This window comes from Mus musculus, chromosome 10 (genome assembly GCF_000001635.26).
Source record: "Mus musculus strain C57BL/6J chromosome 10, GRCm38.p6 C57BL/6J".
NCBI lineage: Eukaryota > Metazoa > Chordata > Mammalia > Rodentia > Muridae > Mus > Mus musculus.
In genome coordinates this window covers 11074960-11093747 of record NC_000076.6, presented here as the reverse complement: position 1 = coordinate 11093747, position 18788 = coordinate 11074960, and the positions used below count along the sequence as shown (strand labels likewise).

Here is an 18788-nt window from a genome sequence, read left to right as displayed (position 1 = left end):
CAGCAAAGCCTGCTATTTCTCTATTGTATCCATCAATAAAGATGCACTTTGTTTAGGCTCTTCAGAGTTCGACTAAAATTTTGACTCATCAAACCAAATGCAAGGTAATTTTCCTGAGAAAGTAGAAACATCAGTGTAGCTACAGAATCAAGACTTGAAACCACTGGAGGCAAAAGCAGACATCCTGATTTCACAGTGAGCCAAAAGGGAGCCACAGATCAACTCCTTACACTTTAGGTTTAGATTTTACATCCCCCCATGTCAAGCTCAGAAAAAACATCCAACTTTTTCAATACGACACATTTTTATTGAGTTTTTAATTATCTTCATTGGTCTCTTGTATTGTTTAGGAAATTTCAATTTTACATGATTGTTTTAGAATGAAGGTATATTAATTAATTAATTATTTGTACTGGGGTCTGTGAATTTGCAAGTATGTATGTACTGCTTGTGTTGTGAGAAATATTAAAAAACGAACCCGCCAACTCTCCATGGGGCCGGCCTACCAACCCTCCAGCCATGCAGGTTCACACTCCCCTGATCAGGTGCTTGTCCCTGGTGCCTCTAGTTCTTCCTCAGCCAGAAACCCATACAGGGGCCTGTAGAAGTTGCAAGAGGGCATCGGATCCTCTTATGTGGAGTCATAGGTAGCTGTGAGCACCAGGTGTGTGCTGGACTGAACCTGGATCCTCTGCAAGAGTAGTGGGTGCTCCTGAGCATAGAACTATCTCTCCAACACCAATGTTAAAAATTTAAATGTATTTTTATCTATCTATCTGCAATAAAATACACAGATCTTAAGCATGCCTTTCATGAATTTTGAAAACATGCCTGTATCTATGAAATAACCTACCAAGAAATGAAATATTTCAATCACTCCAAAATATTTGTATTACTCCTTCACATTAACTTCTCCAGCCTTACCACAAAGTAACTACTCTCATGATTTCTATTAGCATATGTGACTGTTGCTGTCCAATGAAATAAGTTCTGTGAATTCTGTTTACTCTTTATTCAAAATAATGCTATTGGGATGAACCCAAGTTGTATATGTAGTTTTTACTGTGAAGTTGTTAAGTTATATTCTGCTATTTGAAGACATGACAGTTCATTGGCCTATTGCTTTATGATGAGTGTTTGTGTTCTTTCCAGTTGTTGTTAATTATGATTTAATCTGCTGTACTTTATTATGAGACTTTTCATGAGCATGTAATTTTGTTTTATTTTGGCGAATATCTAACAGTAGGCTAATGTGAATCTATATTAGGCATAGTTGTGACAAATGGTCCCTTTTCCAGGTTGATTGGACTTTCATCCGATTATTGTCATATTGTCAATATTTTCTTCATATTGTTCTCACCACCTGGTGTTTTCAGTCTTTTATTTTTGGTTGTGAGCCTAGCCTTTAACGGCTGAGCCATCTCTCCAGCCCGTTTTCAGTCTTTTATAGTCTGTGGTGTTCGTGTCTGTGCCTCTGTATCTCATTGGACGTTCACGAGTGACCCATCATGCTCAATGTGGTGCCTGAGGATTGGCATATTTATTTTTATGAAGTGGCTGTTCAAGAATTTGACCCTTGAAACAATTAAGCTAATAGTCAATTTATTTTGCAAGTTCTGCATGTGGTCTAGGCCTCCCTTTATTGTATATGTTCAATGCCTGCATCTGTCACAAATGCTTGCCTTTGCATTTTCTGTTATTTGGGGGGGGGCGACGAGAGATGTTTTCAATTTTGATGGCATCTCATATACATATTTTCTTTTATGATTAGTATCTTTTGTGTCTGAGATCACCGTTTTATGTCTCACAGTCAGAGAGATATTGCTCTCTATTTTCTTCTAAAAGACTCAATAGCCTTTGCTAGCACTTGGATTCTCATACAGCACAGTTTACTTTTGTCAATCTCTAGCATCATAACAATGTACTCAACCATCAACTTCAACTTGGTGAGCAGTGTTGATGTCATCTCTCAAAAGACTTTGCATTGTTTATGTAGCCTTCCTTGTATTTTTTTCTCAAAGGAACATCCTACTTTTACCATTTTTTGCTAGTGTCTGGGCTGGATTTCCAAACCATTTGTATTTCAGTTGAAACACAATGCTTTCTTTTACTCCTGGACCATCATGGTTCCTCTTCATGGACTATCTTCTCATTGGCTTTTCCCCATCTTCATGTAATCCCTGTTTGTCCCTCAGTTTTGGTTCGTTGTTATGGCTGTTTCTACACTGGACCGTAGGTATCAAAAATGCTTCTTATTTGACTCTAAGTTCCTGAATTTCATCTGATTCCAAGAAATCAGTATCTTTGTTATTATGGTGTCTTCAGTACTCAATAAAACTCTTTTCCAACAAAAGGAGTTATAAGCTGTCTTAGATGGTAAATAGTATAGGTGCAGATAGCACTGGGACTTGTAAACACTGATTCTTTGTGTTTATCATCAATAAATGCTTATTTTCACAACATTTTATCAAGTTAGTGCATATTTATTATATCAATTATAGAAAAGACTAAAAATGAAATAATTTATTATACTACTTTCTGCAGGTAATTGGTTGACATTTTGAAACAATTTCAGTATAGTCTTTTTAGCTTTCAGTGTCTTGTAAGCGATTTAACAACAAAACAGATAAAATAGCAGAAAATGATTCTAAATGTCTACAAGTATTTCTTATACACATCAAAACATATCTACACATAAGTGTGGCCAAAAATACTGGTAAAGTTTGAAGAAACTACTCATGTTTTTACATGTGTGAGATTGCTATTTCTTTTAAATCATTGATACCACAATTGCTCAAGTGTGTTTGGAGCGGCTCTTCTGAATTTCTTATAGAGCCAGAGAAATACTATTTCCTCAGAGTGAAAACTTTTCATAAAAAATGAATCCCCTTCATCAATTCCTAGCTACTGAGCTCTGGGTCCTATTTTAAGTTTGGAAGATTCAATCATAGGCAAGACAGCTTCCTCTTTTCAGATATCTCATTTTCTATTATTTAAGAGTGTTGAGGGCACGTCTCCATTTTCATAAAATTAATTCTACATGCAAAAGATGAAAAATTTCTGAGTAATGGCATTAAAATAATGGATTGAAATATGCTATTTTCAAAAATATTCTAAAGTGCTCATTAATGGCCACACAGTTGGAACAGGTCATTCTTTTGAAAGCAAGGACAATAACCATGAATGAGATTAGGTGAGGCACACACTTCTCAAACTTAGTAAGCGTTGCTTTACTGTATCATGTCATTTAAAAGTATTTCATAAAAAAACCTTTTTAAAATTTCTTCTGGAACTTTGTGATTTTATGAATAAATTATTTTTTAAAGTGGATTTTGAAGATGAGAAGATACATATATATAAAAGACAAGGAAAAATTGATGCACATTTTTCATGAAGTGAAAGGTGGGCACTAAAGCATGGGAAAACACACATTGTTTCATTAAACAAAACATGAGGAGAGAAATGTATGAAATTTTATCAATGGCTTTAATTAAGAGTCACATCAAAAATAACCAAGAAAATTATATTTAAAAAAATATATGTTTCACACAAATAAGTAGCCTTTGTTTATACCAATGATAAGCTTGTGGCAAAAGAAACCAATGAATCACCCTATTTACAGAAGCTACACAAATAAATAAAAGGAATAAATTTGAGTAAGCTAATGAAAGACCTCTACAATGAAAATGTAATATAAATATATACAATGGAATATTAATTAGCTGTAAATATTAATGGATTAATAATTAGCTATAAATAAAAATTAAATTGTTAAAAACTCAGGGAAATGGGTAGAACTGAAAAGATTATTCTAAGTAAAGTAACCCAGGCTCAAAAGGACAAATGACATTTGATCTATCCTATATAAGGATCCCAGCTTCAACTCTTTAGTATGAAGATGTAGGATGGGGTGTGGATAAACTTGGATAAAGGAAGTATGAAGAAACCACTTGGAAGGCAGGACATGCCCATCTGTGCAATTGAGGCTTTACTGTTAGAGACCTGCCAGTAGCCTGTTTTTTCTCAGTGAACTTAAGATCCATTCCATGAGGGCATGGGGTGGGGGGCAATACTGTAAGACTGACTAACAACACAGATGTGGGAAGGTAGTAAGCCCACGTGAGGACCATATTTCTGGGTTAAGCTGATATGACAACAGATTGGCTTCTTATACCCATTAAAAAGGTGCTCCTAGCCTTAATCAGAGAACTCTGTCCTACAAGAAACAGTGGGAAGTTCAGAGACAGGGATGCTCCAAATGCAGAGAACAAGCTATGGAAGTCGGCCCTAACTTAAACAAGTCTTTTATACTATCCATCCCTCTCAGGCTTAGGGAACACTGCAGAGGAGTGGAGCAGGAAGTTGGTAAATGCCTGAAGATAGAGCCGCAATGTAGTTATGTGTGCTGGGCTGCACAAAACTAGCTTTATCAATAGTCGGTCAAACAACAAAGAGGGGCCCACAGCGTCCTACCCTTTGTCTCTGATCTACTGGCTCTTAATATATCTGCAAGATATAGTAAGGAGAAGAAGAAGGAGAAGGGGAAGGGGGAGGGGGAGGGGGAGGGGAGGGGAAGGAAGGGGGAGGGGGAGGGGGAAGGGGAAGGAAGAAGAAGAAGAAGGAGGAGGAGGAGGAGGAGGAGGAGGAGGAGGAGGAGGAGGAGGAGGAGGAGGAGACCTCTACTGACTGTCATAAGGTCTAATAGATAGCTCCATACTTGGGGTCACACAGAAGACCCTGGCTAATATTGGCTGTTCACACAACAAAATGAGTAGACACAAATTATATATATATATATAAAATTATAAAAAAATAAAGATGAACCCTCATTAACAACAACAAACTATGTGTTTACTGTTGATAGCTCCTTAAGCATCTTTGGGTAAATGGAAGTCAGCTTCTTTCTCACTGGCTTCCTATCTGAACTTTCTTCCTTAGATGTATAGTTACATGGTTTTCTTCTGGGAGATGTCCACAGTCAAATTACTTTGGGTGTCAGGTTGAGCAACTTAGATATTCTTTTATTGAAAACTGGCATCTATTACAAGTTTGAAGGTGAGTTATTGAAAGAAGAAAGACTGTGTTTCAGGTAAATGATTATTTTAGGGATTGAAGAGAGAGCAGCCATGCTGTCGAATTTCTTCTGAAGTAGGACCACAACACAGCGTTGTTCACTCAGAGACAACATTTTAATGTGTTGCATAGATGAAGTTGTAAAGCAAAGCCTTTCCTAATGGAGGTATTTATTGTTACCTGAAAATTTAGGTACTTTTCTTGCTAATTGTTCAAAAGTTGGCTGTGAGACTGTGCAAGTAGGTTACTGCCTTTATTAGAACTGTTATAAAAGATGGCTATTTTAAGCAAATAGAACATTTACCTGCAATGTTTGTGCCCTCACCAGATGAAAGGAGAGGAAAGGAGAGGAATTCACATTCGTTGTCTTTATTACTTAACCTTCTACTAAGTAGAGATCAGGAGTCCAGAGCTTAAGGAAATGTCAAAATAGGTATCATGTAGCACGGTTCATATAAATGTTGTTTTTACTATGTATTGCTTATGAATTTGGATTGAAGGCAGTGTGATGTAACATTGCCTTTAATTTCCCCTAAGCTCAGGTAAAGACCAGGTTCTTGCTGTCTCAACTGTCCTATTTCTAAGGCTATTATAATATTTCTATCTTTTGCCATAGTGATCCTGAGAACATTTTCAAATGGCATTTTCAAGTTATATAGCTACAACATCAGATGCAGGGTATGTTTCAATTATTTACTACTTTCTTTTCTCATTATAAGTTTTTAAAATTTTGTTTGTTACCGGTCAACATATGCAGAACAGTAAGTAAAAAGGGTTGGTTTTTTGGGGGAGGGTCAGGTTTGAAAAATATTTCACTGATTCAAATGTCACAACATGTGAAGTATGAATATGGCTTTAAAGAATGTAAATGCTAATTGGACTATCTGTTTACAGTTGAGGGAGAAGCAAATAAAAAATAAAATAAAATCACTCTTCCCATGCAAAGAGAAAAATAAACAAGAGACCTGGTAGCCTGACTTAAACTTTAGAGAAGGTCACTAGTAGGAAATAATTATTCTACTGTTTAAAAACAACACATTTATTCATTTGCTCAATGAGCGAGCACGTGCCATAAGTGAGACGTGGCGATATCTCAGGAAATACTACACAAAGTAAGAACAGGCATTACTGTGCTTCCAGAAAAAAAATGGTGGTCGCCTCATTCTTTTGAATCATAGTTCAGAACTTCAAGTAGTAATGTTTGGAGTGTTGAGGAAGAGCACTGAGTGTCCAAACACATGTCTCCTGGTCCGTCTGCAAGAGCAGAGCGCCTTGCTGTTTCCTAGCTGCGTACGGTGGCTGATGCTTTCCATTTTATTTCTATGTATTGTCCTTGCCTAATTAACCACACCAATAAAACAGTAGAATATTCAGCAGTTTGGACTCTTTTAGATCTTATACCTTAAAACAGTTAACGTACTCCATCAATCAGCCAAGTTTACCTTTTCCAGAATACATTTATTCTTATTTTCTGTGTTTAAATGGCTGCCTGCATGCATGTTTCTGTTCCCCGTCGAGGCTACAGAGCACACTTGAACTGGATTACAAATGGTGGTGAAGCTGCCATACAGTTGCTGGGAACTAAACCCAGGTTTCCCACAGTAGCTGAAAATATTCTCATCCACCAAGCCTCCCAACAACATTTTCTGAAAGTATTTTTACTTTTTGAAGGAAGAAGTTTTATCATATAATTGTATCTACGTATTGTTCAGAGTATAAAGTCCAATCTTGGTGTGGAAATTTACTCTTCAATTCAACTGGAGTCGAATAAACTGAATAAATAAACTGAAATTTTTCGCTGGGGTCTGAAATATCCTGCTATGCTCATGAATTGAATGTTGGAATGTAAGAAATGTTATGCTAAGTCAATTGTCCACAAAGTAAGGGGGTTTATGGAAAGGAATGATAGTCACTATATGTGACATTGAACATCCGTTCTATTCCCTTAGTAATACATTACATATCAATTTTCTACAAATGAAGTTTCTACAAAGACCTTCTTTGATCCCATTTCTATTTTCAGTCAGTGCTATCTCTTTAGTAATGAGTTTATTATCTCTTGTGTATACTTCACTTCCATATTCCAATGACTGTGTAAACGTTAATTTTCAAAATGCCCACTAGAGTCCACTATAATTTCCAATACACATTTAACGTGCTCACTGCTTTTTCTTCTTGTTACATTTCCTGTTTCAAGGGTTTGGATTTTCAACTGATTTTATGAGGAAATTTTAACATCTTCACTTACAATCTAGATTTATTCCTCCATAATATCTCTTATGGTAGAATTCAGTGACAATTATGCATCTTCTAATAAAGAAACAGGGATTGATTATCATAGACAGTATTTGCTTTGTTACCATATATTCACATGCTCAATGTTACTATGTTGTATTTGTTTTTACAGCAGCATATGAACTAGTTTTTACTTTTTTTGAGACAGGGTGTGTTGGTTTGAATGGCAAATATGTGCCACAAGCTCCGGTACTCAAATGCTTGCTTTGCAACTGGTGGTACTGACTGAGGCTGTCTTAGTCAGTACTTTATTGCTGGGAAGAGATACCATGACCACAGCAACTCAATAAAAGAAAGCATTTAATTGGGGGGTTGTTTATAGTTTCAGAGAGTCAGTCTGTTATCATCATGGCAGGGAGCATGGCAGCAAGCATGATATTGGAACAGAAGCTGAGTGCTACTTCTGGGTCTACAAGCAGAGAAAAAGGAGATAGATAGACAGACAGACAGACAGACAGACAGACAGACAGATAGATAGATAGATAGATAGACAGACAGACAGAAAGATAGGCAGACTAACAAGGTCACTGCTCCTAATCTTTCTAATCCTCTGCCACTCTTTGATGATATATGACCTTATAGGGGCCACTCTTATTTAGAATGCCACAGAGAGTTTTAGGGGTATGGCGTTTTTTAGAGGAAGTGTGTCACTGGGGGCGGGGAGGGGAGAGGTTTCAGATTACAGAGCTTCTATTTACTTCCAGTTTGCTTGCTCTTTCTGCTTTGATCTTGCAGTTGAAATGTAAAAACAAACAAACAAAACAAAACTAACATGCAAAAATTGTGGACTTTCACCTTCCTGCTCCTGCTTGCTGCTATGCCTCCCCTCCATGATGGACTCTTATCCCTCTGGAAACATAAGCCCAAATAAGCTCTTCCTTCTATAAGTTGCTTTGATGGTAGTGTTTTATCAAAGCAACAGAATAGTAACTAATACACAGGTATCACTCTCTATGTGTTCCAGACAGGTCTAGAACTCACTATGAAGCCCATGCTGACCTCAAATTCATGGCAACCCTCCTCTCTTAACCTTCCAGTCCTGGGATTGCAGGCACATGCAGCTGTGTGGAATCCTGCTCTCTACCATAGGCTACTTAGCAGCTACTCTCTTACTAGTGTTTTTTAATTGAAAATAGATTCTTTTTTTCTCTCATAGAATATACCCCAATCAGCGTTTTCCCGCTCTCTACTTCTCCCAGCCCCCAGGTCCGCTCTCCTCCAGACCCATTCCTTTGTTTTCCTTCAGAAAGGCCTTCATACCAGATACTGTTTTGTTTGATCACTACTGCATCTTACATTAAATAGAGTTGAGCAAAATACTGATGACATTTTTGTGTACTACTAACAGATCATGTGCTAAGTGTAATATCTGGTTCTATCAGTACTGAATAAATATTAATAATCAGTGATTTTCAGTTCATGCACTTGGATAAGATGGCAATTGGGCCGGGCGTGGTAGTGCATGCTTTAATCCCAGCACTTGGGAGGCAAAGGCAGGCGGATTTCTGAGTTCGAGGCCAGCCTGGTCTACAAAGTGAGTTCCAGGACAGCCAGAGCTACACAGAGAAACCCTGTCTCAAAAAAAAAAAAAAAAAAAAAAACAAAAACAAAAAAACAAAAAACAAAAAAAAACAAAAACAAACAAACAAACAAAAGGCAATTGGATAAGACAGTATATTATATTTAATCTGTGATTTGTTAGCAGTATAAAATAATCTTATTAGTATCTTGCTTTTGAAAATCTATTACTATAAAAGGTAGTGAAAAAGAAAGCTTAATTGATAATTTCAAGAGGCTGTAACGGAAATTAATCCATAATCCCCACAGTATATAGTATGTATGTATGAATGCACATACTCACATACATATCATATACATTATATATAATATATATGTATAGTGTATGTGTGTGCATGTGTGTGATATGAATTCCCAAGTTTAGCTTCCTTCCTTGAATGGATAGTTTTGACTTAGGATTTAAAATAGAATTTAAAACAACATTAAATCTTAACTTTTAATTATTCCTTCAGTGGTAGACAGTCTTCTAAAGGATGGCAATATGTTACATCAAAGACCTTGAGCTTCAAAGAACACATAATGAAAGTAATTGTGGACTTCAGGAACATTGATTTCTTTGATTTGGGGGGAAATCTTAGATTACTTTTGCTTGATAAAACACCATGGCCAAAGCAACTGGGCTAGGAAAGGGTTTATTCAGCTTGTGTGTCCATACCGCAGTTCACCATCAAAGGAAGTCAGGCCAGGAACTCACACAGGGCAGAGCTAATACAAAGGTCAGGTAGGAACACTTCTTACTGGCTTGCTCTTTGGGGATCTCTGAGCCTGCTTTCTTACAGAACCCAGGACTATTAGGCCAGGGATGGTATCACACAAAATGGCCTGGGTCCTCCCACATCAATCACCTTCTAAGAAAATACCCTACAGGCTTGTATACAACCCAATCTTATGAAGGCATTTTCTCAACTAAGGTCTCAATAGATTCCTCTCTGATGACTTCTAGCCTGTATCAAGTTGACATAAAACTAACCAGTAATACAGTTACTAACTTATATATAGAATATTATAACTGAGAAAAAAGATGAGAAAAATTATGTTTAGAGATTATGAAGCCAGAATGACATGATTTAAAATTTAAGCTCAAATGTTTGTTAGAGGAGTGAGATACAATGAATACCTTTAGCTTGCTGTTCTGAAAATTCAGAGTAAATTTGCCCTGTCTGTGAAGACCCAAACTTATCTGTTCTTCATTCCTTGGAGTAAATGTGTAGACTTTGTTTTTGTTTTTTGTTTTTGTTTTGTTTGTTTGTTTGTTCGTTTTTTGGGTTGGTTTTGTTTGTGTGTTTGTTTGTTTTTCCAGACCTGAGAACAGAGACCTTTTAATCTGTAGGGTCCATCCTTGCTTCAGTCTAATCTTGGAAAAGTGGGTAGAGAAATCCTTTTTAGGTTGCCTAAGAATACCTTTCAGAAATGTCTGACACTTGAGGGAAATGAAAAACAAACAAACAAATAAACAACAACAACAACAAAACAGAACAGGAAGATGGTCTGTTCTTGACTGGAGGCATTTCTCTTAATAACTTCTGACAGAGACACAGTTGAAGATATGCATGGCCTGATGAGACCCATTTCCTTGGTTCCAACATGACAGCTTCCCTAATATCAAGACAAGGTAAACAAGGATGACCCGGGGCCCCACACAGACGGGTTTCTGCTCAAGGAGCTTTAAATAAGAGTGGAAAAACTCCATGTCATTTGCTTTCGTCCTCTGAGAAGAGCCAGGATTCATTCTGTCCAGCCACCCTGCCCCCAGAGGAACGTGATTTCACTTCCAGTTTTCATGCAGTAAGACATGTCGGGAAGGTGCTGGCAGTCTGGGAGGGATTTGGATAAGTGTTTTTCACTCTAGTGTTTTCATGTGACCTCTTGTTCTCAATTTAGATACTTCTTGACCTGGAAAAGGTGGGTGCTGCTTGCCACTCTACATTTGGCTACTCCTGTTTTAGGATGTGCATGTTCCTTCCTCCCCTTGTCTCCCGCCATGAAATCTCTTCCCATCCTCTTTGCAACCTGACAACAGAGCCTTGTCCCTAGGTAGATATACACATACATTGTTTTTCTCATTGTGTTCCTTATTTTTAGAGAGAGAAAAAAAATCTGAGTCTGTAAGATAAATGCAAAGGATAACAATCCCCAAAACAGCCTAGGAACCCCTCATTCCTCTGGCAAGACACTACTGATGATCTGTATGCTTGGTAGCCTCTTTAAGTCCTCTCAGAGATAGTATAGTAGTTGACAAATGCCAGCTCCTATATTCTCTAGCTTCTCCTTTTCCTCTATCAAATGACTTTTTAAATAAATTAGATATTAGACAAACCTTGGGTGACCTGCTTTTTCTTTTCTTTTCCTTTTTTTTTTTTTTACTTCTCCCCCCGCCCCCCCTCCCCCCCGTTTTTTTTCCCTTGCGGTATAATAGTGTTGAAGAAAGAGGGCACTAGTGTACAGCCCAGATGGCAGCCTTGCACCGTCTGATTTGGAGCTGAGGTGTCTGCGAACCGAGGGCGGCTGCAGTCCTCTGACCTGAGACCAATAGCTCTGTCTACCCGGACTCAGGTAGGTCTTGAAGTACATACCCCAAACTGGCCCAGGTGAGCGGATATCTTTCTGCGATGAAGCCCACCCCCGAACGGAAGGTACTGTTCTAATCTATCTGATTTTCTCCTGGATCTAGGAGGATCTTGGTTTATTTATCTCTTTGAGTCCTTCATGTCTGAGAAGCAGTGAAGAGCGCTGGGCGTCTGGCTTGATCCCACCCCCTTTTGTGCCTTGCCTCCTGCGATTTCATTCCCTGCCTGCTCCCGATGCCCCCTTTTTAATCTTGACTCTCACCTTGAGAAAGGGATCGGGGAGGGACGGGAGAGAGAGCCAACTTCAGCCCCGCAGGTGCCTCTACCCTCAAAGCACTTGGATTGGGGAATAAAGCTGCAGAACAGCCAGGCAAAGAGAATGAGGGTGGAGAGATGCTAGAGAAGCGATAGAAAGGGTGTGTGTGTGTGTGTGTGTGTGTGTGTGTGTGTGTGTGTGTGTGTGTGTGTGTACGCGCGCGCGCGCGCGAGTGTAGAATGCGAAGGAAGGAGGGGAGGTCAAGAATTTCCTGGCGCTGCAAGGAAAGGTGTCGCCTCCTAGCTCTGAGCGCTGTCCAGGGTTCTGACATTTGAGTGGCTCAGGCGGTTGAGCCAAAGGCGACCCCCATGCCTAGCTATCTTTCTTCCATTTCTTACAGTGATGCAAAGCCCCAAGGGTTCTGATACATAGGCGGTTGCAGGATACCCTCCTCTTCCCCAACCCCATCTCGAAAAGCAAGTTACCTTCTGTACTCCTTCTTGAACATCTACAGTAAGCTTCATTTCTTAGGGGGTGCAATATAGCAAGCCCCAACACAGGGAGGCTACCAGGCGTTGCCTTAGTAACTAATATGGCTTTTCCACAAGCTGTCGCATTTACATTTACTACTAAAATTGTGTGTCGGGGTCTCTTCAACCCTTAAATGTTAAAATAAAAGGTGTTCCCATTGTTTGAGTTGCTTTTTAAAAACAACGCTTCTACCTCCCAAAGAGTTCTCCAATTTTCTTCTGGGAAAAAAGTTGATCTTTTCAAAACCAGGAAAGTTCTCTGAGGTTGAAGAACTTAGCTCCTCCCCTCTTTTCCGTCCCTCCCCTTGACGCCCCCATCACCTGAGAAAGCTTGGTAGGTTTGAAGGAACCGAGAGAACCTGAGGCTGGAGAAGGGGGCGGGTCAGCAGGGCTTTGCACCTCAAAGGACCCGAGCGAGCATAGCAGGCAAGCAGGGCACACTTTCGTCATTGACCAGAGATGCCTCTAGCTGTTTTTGAAGGATGTGTTGAGGTGAAGCGGACCGGACAATATTTAGCATCCCAGACCCTGGAGTTTAAAATACAATTCCTCCGGTAGCCTGGCATTGACTTCCCTCTTTTTCCACCATCAGCGTCCAGCTTATGGCCACTAACGCGCCGCTCATTGCACACCTGATTCACACACCTTCGGGCACCAGTGAAAAAACCGCGACTTGATTTTCTGGAAGAACACCCCTAGGGTTTGGGAGCGGTCGTGGAGGACCAGCAGGAAGAAGCGGAGGGGAGAGGGGCGGTGGTGGAGACTGAGAAGCTTTGAACCAGCTGTGTTGGCCAAAGGCACGAAGCGGCAAAAGACAGCGGCGGGCGTCAGGGTGGTTCGCGCTGGGAACCTGCAGGCGGGACCGGCGTGGGAACGTGGCTTGCCGGCGGTCGACCGCGTCTTCGCCACAATGGTCCGGCTCCTCTTGATTTTCTTCCCAATGATCTTTTTGGAGATGTCCATTTTGCCCAGGATGCCTGACAGAAAAGTACTGCTGGCAGGTGCCTCGTCCCAGCGCTCTGTGGCGAGAATGGACGGAGATGTCATCATCGGAGCCCTCTTCTCAGTCCATCACCAGCCTCCAGCCGAAAAGGTACCGGAAAGGAAGTGTGGGGAGATCAGAGAACAGTATGGTATCCAGAGAGTGGAGGCCATGTTCCACACATTAGATAAGATTAATGCGGACCCGGTGCTCCTGCCCAACATCACTCTGGGCAGTGAGATCCGGGACTCCTGCTGGCACTCTTCTGTGGCTCTGGAACAGAGCATTGAGTTCATCAGAGACTCCCTGATTTCCATCCGAGATGAGAAGGATGGACTGAACCGCTGCCTGCCTGATGGCCAGACCCTACCCCCAGGCAGGACTAAGAAGCCTATTGCTGGAGTGATCGGCCCTGGCTCCAGCTCTGTGGCCATTCAAGTCCAGAATCTTCTGCAGCTGTTCGACATCCCACAAATCGCCTATTCTGCCACGAGCATAGACCTGAGCGACAAAACTTTGTACAAATACTTCCTGAGGGTGGTCCCTTCTGACACTTTGCAGGCAAGGGCGATGCTTGATATCGTCAAGCGGTACAACTGGACCTATGTCTCTGCAGTCCACACAGAAGGTAGGCACTCTATTTGGGGAAGAAAACTACCAAAAGCCAAGGAATTGTATGGTTTGTGTCCAGGAGCATAGTGAATGTAGTCTCTGTTTATTTCTAGCACAGCGGGAAGCTGACTTTACCCTTCGCAGTGCACGCCCACCTAGGCATTGCTTTTTATCTTCTTTCCCCCGATAATTACAGTGCAGTAAAACCACATTCCAGGGTGTTGCTGGGGTAGGAGGAAAAGAAAAGATATGGAAACTGCATGCAAAGGTGTCCAGCTGAAGATCTGACTTCTGATCTTAAGGTGCTGTCCCCTGGTAGTCTGTGTTTGTATTCGGTAGAGTTATTATTGGTCTAAGGCTCAGGTGCTGCATTTCCCTTCAATGAGTGGTCAGTGGTTTCCCAATCCTAACAGGCTAATCAAAGTGAGTAACACACACACAGACACACACACACAGACACAGACACACACAGACACACACACACAGACACACACACAGACACACACACAGACACACATACACAGACACACACACACACACAGACACACACACACACACACACACACACACACACACACACACACACACACACACACACACATACCGTCTTTTACTGTGGATTTGAAAGGTGAGCTTGTAAATTTTATTTTGTCTTAGCTGAAGGTATGCTCTATTGTCCTCTGGTGCTCCTAGTCTCTCACACACAAAACTTCCCTGGGAACAGGGCATCCATTCATCCTCTGCCGGATATCAGAAAGGCCCATTTTAAATCCTGGGATACCTTACATACAAAAATCAAATATTTTAAACCAGTTGTTTATTTCCCTTCCTTTGTGTGCCCAACTTATACACCCCGCCCTTCCAACTTATTTGTACAAGAAATGCTGCTGAGCCTATCTTGGTGCTGAGTTTGGGTTTAGAGCCCTCGACATTGTGACCCTGTTCTTCAGAATTTAAAGAGAGACCAAGGAGAGACTAGATATCTCTAACAAGAGGACAGCAGATATCAGAATTAAAGTGGTTTTTTTTTTAATGAAGTAGTCTAACCTGAGGGTAAAGCTTTGATTTTTACCCCCCAGAATATTATAGATTTGAATTTTTGGAGACTTTTTACATTAAAGATTCCTTCCTATGTTCATTAAAGCTTATATGGAGTTTTGGATATAATGAGATTTTTGAGTTCATTGATTCTAACTTCTCTATAGGTTTTATAAGAAAACTGAGTACCTGACTATAAATTAACTTCTAAGACAACAATTCGCAAATATTGATTTGACATGAACAAAAGACTGAAAGGCATTACATTCATATTTCATAAAATCAAAATAGTAAGGAAAGGACATAGATATAGCTTCATTAAAATGCTCAATATTTAGTTATTAAAGCAGTTGTAGGCATAATGTAATAGGTGCTTAGATTGATAAAGAGAACAGAGTTTTCAAAACAAACTAAAGTCAAGAAGATTTACACATGAATTCAGACTTTGCTGGTGGGAAAAGGGAAACACAAACCTTTCTGTTTCCTGATTCTTGCTCCTGGGCCTTGGTTTTTAGTGATGACCTTTCAGATCTCTTTTGAACACAAATTCTTTAAACCAAAATTTAACTCCAGCAGTTAATTCCTTACATTTTAAGGCTTAATGCTAATTTACTATGTTTGATTTTTATAGCATTTTCTAGTTTGTAGATAGAGTCTTTTGAAAGTACAAGTTGCAGTGTGTGAACTATCAGCACTGGAGAGACCAATCAACAAAGAATAGCAAAACCTAGACTGAATGTGACTCATTTGAAAATTTAGTATGTCTACAGCTCTTAACCTTAGTAGTTGGTTACCAATATCAGAAATATGAGTCCTTTCTTCAGGAGGGGCTGATAATCAATCATTTTTATAAAATATAATTTTCATATTCTATTATGTTTTACTTGTGGTAGGAAACCAACAGGAAACCGTCCTCTCTCTCCTTTTTTTTTTTTTTTTTCGAGACAGGGTTTCTCTGTATAGCCTTGGCTGTCCTGGAGCTCACTTTGTAGACCAGGCTGGCCTCGAACTCAGAAATCCGCCTGCCTCTGCCTCCCGAGTGCTGGGATTAAAGGCGTGTGCCACCACGCCCAGCTGAAACCGTCCTCTCTTAAGTCTGGTTTCCATAAACATTACTTTGTCAAAAAACCTGATAATCATGATTGTCTTCTGACAAGAGGATCAAGTTTTGGAAACGAACTGGACTTGGATTTGCTAGTTTTGTTGTGGAAGTACATACCTTGATGCCACCTACATCTTAGTTTGGGTTGTTTTGTTTCCTTTCTGCCTCCTGATTGGAGTTGTATGGGAAATACTGCGTCTCCACACCCTAATTAATTCGAGGGTACATGTTGCTCACAGAGCCCGATCAGAGCAAACTTGGACATTTATTATCAAAATTACACCCGTCGTCACTTGGTCACTTACATACACTATCTGTCTTCTCTTTAATGGGATTTGGTTTCTCCTTCTACAACACATATTACCTGTGAAAACCAAATTGCTTTTGTTTTCTTTGACCTCTAAAGAAATTTTGTTGAGCTCCTTCAAGTGAGGACTAACAGAAAATTTATTTTTCCTGAGGCTTTACCCTCTGCTTCTCAGGGACTGTGGTTGGAACTGCCTTGCTTCACATAGTAATTTTCCTGCCTTCAGACGGATGGGGTCACATGCTGGTGACAGTTTTCTGTTAAGAAGCTGTGAAGACCACATACTAGGGCTGTCTCTGCCATCTGGGCACTGTTCAGTAAGGGAGACTGCTGGTCCTAAGTTATCAATTTGGAGCTTAGAAATCCTGGGGCCTCCAGTAACCTTTATCTCTCCTTTCCAAACCAGCTACTCACTAGTCAATTTACCTGTGTTTCTTTTATCAGGAATAAAACTAGTACAACTCACATCAGAAACAGCTACACTAGCATACTTTAATTTTTATAATTAGTTTTGATAGCTTTAAAAAGCATAGGATGGGGCGTCTGTTCATTGTCCAAGTTGTTTTATATTAAATTATCACTTTATTTCACATTGAAATAAGCTCTAAGGTATTTTCTGTTTTCTTTTTCACCATTGGAATTTAGTAGTTACATTCTTTTACTTGGCTTTCAAGCTTCCATTACTTGTATTGAACTTCTCTCGAAGACAACTGTCAGTTCAACTGACATGAGGGACACAGTACACATAGTTCCTTCAGTGGAAGCCCCAGAAACAGTTGTTGATTGTTTCCAAAACACTGGGGAGGCTGTAGGGGAAGAGGGATATTGGACCTGGTTATGTATCGATTCAGACCCACTGTGGGTGCTCACTTGAAATGTGTGTCTTTAAATATGCGATACGGAGGGTACTAAAATAGCCACTTCTAAGAAGACTATCTCAGCCAAGCACATTTTATTCCATTCTTCTGATGGAACAAAGATTGCTGGGCAGAAGTCAAATCAATCACTTCAAAAGTCTGTACAAACCAGCTTCTAAAAGTAACAATTTCAGGTGATTAAGTTCAAACCTTTGGGAAAGTTCATTGAGTGTTCTTTGAGTTTATAGCTTCAGTAGGTTTTCTTTAGGACTGGTTTTTGTTTTCAGTTGCTTTGAGACTTTTGTTTAAGAAGTTTCCTCTCAGGTAGGCAGAGAAGCAGTGACTTTAATGTCCACTTCCCATTCTGCAAATATCTACCTTAGGGTAACTTTTTATTGGGTTGGGTGTCATTGCGGTTCTATATTGCTTCTGACATGCACCTACATTTTGTATGCTGTTGGACTTTATTAGGCCATCTTTTTGATGTCTGACATTTTTTTTCTTTTTTTTGGGAACATTTTTCCATTTGATATAAAACAATTTAAAATCTAATTGTATCAGAGGAAAATGCGTCTTAGTCATAGATACATAAATTAAGCATGTTTTCCCCACAAATCTACATATACTATCTTCTATGTGACTGTATCTCCTGTCATAGTTTCTATCTGTTTTCCAGCATCTTTAGGCCTTTTTACTGTCTTGATTGCAATCTGTTTCTTAGGAAGTTCTTCCAGTGGATTGTTCTATTTTATCATATAGCAAGGAATAGGTGTGTTTTGAGAGATTTTTTTATTTATTTAGACCAAGTTAAAGATGCTAAGCCTACCACCACACTTCCCTTGTTCAAGCTCTAGACTGTTTAATGCCGTAAGTATTCCAGTGAGATGATTTCAGAAACAGAGCTGCACATGACTCTCGGTTCACCTGAGACTGACACCCTGAAGTTTCCATCCTGCCTTTCTCTATGATTAGGAGTCATTTGAGGCAACCCAGATTCCTCTTCTAGGTGAAATTTATCACCAGAGATTCTCTCCTCACCACTTCATTTGCTCACCTGTTCTACTTTTTGTTTTCCTTGTCCTCATTGCTGATTTCAAGCAGATCTTACACAAATTAATATCTCAACGTTTCTTTAAATTCTGTGCTATTAACCGTAGCCATGTCCTGCTGCCTTTCTTCCCTGAACACCTGTTAATTTTTGTTACTATTACTAGTATTTTATTCAAAAGTAGAAATAGGATGCTTTCCATTTAAATGTTATTTTTCTTATGTCTGCTTTTGTAACCTAGAAGTACATTCTAGGATGTTAATTCACCTGAGCATCCTGGCTCTTTGTGGCCAGGTGGTAATAACAGGCACTAAACCCTGAATCAGTGAACTGCTTCCTGGATACTGCCAGCATTTGCTTAGGCTGAGAGTATGTTCTTCCATTCCAAACCATACCACCTGGTAGGTGCATAAATAACTATGTGTAGTTTAAACAAAGAGCCATCGCAACAGACAGTCTACATGTGAACATTCACTGCACAAAAACTGTAGGGTTTTTGAGAGAGGTCTCAGTTACCAGGTAGTTTATAGTCTAGAGAGGGTA

At 39.7% G+C, this 18788-nt stretch overlaps 1 protein-coding gene across 4 annotated transcripts in view; it reads left to right on the top strand.

Moving 5' to 3' along the window:
* Window positions 1–11365: 11365 nt before the first annotated feature.
* The window catches only part of Grm1 (glutamate receptor, metabotropic 1), a 396324-nt gene continuing 388901 nt past the window's right edge, over window positions 11366–18788 (top strand). For 2 of the 4 annotated variants that reach the window (NM_016976.3, NM_001114333.2), the window contains exons 1-2: window positions 11417–11499; window positions 12892–13909. In NM_016976.3, coding sequence (NP_058672.1) covers window positions 13210–13909 — 700 coding nt within the window. In that variant the 5' untranslated portion in view covers window positions 11417–11499; window positions 12892–13209. Of the gene's footprint in view, window positions 11580–12891; window positions 13910–18788 lie in introns of all 4 variants that reach the window. The other 2 variants (XM_006512551.4, XM_006512549.4) reach the window with 2 other exon arrangements.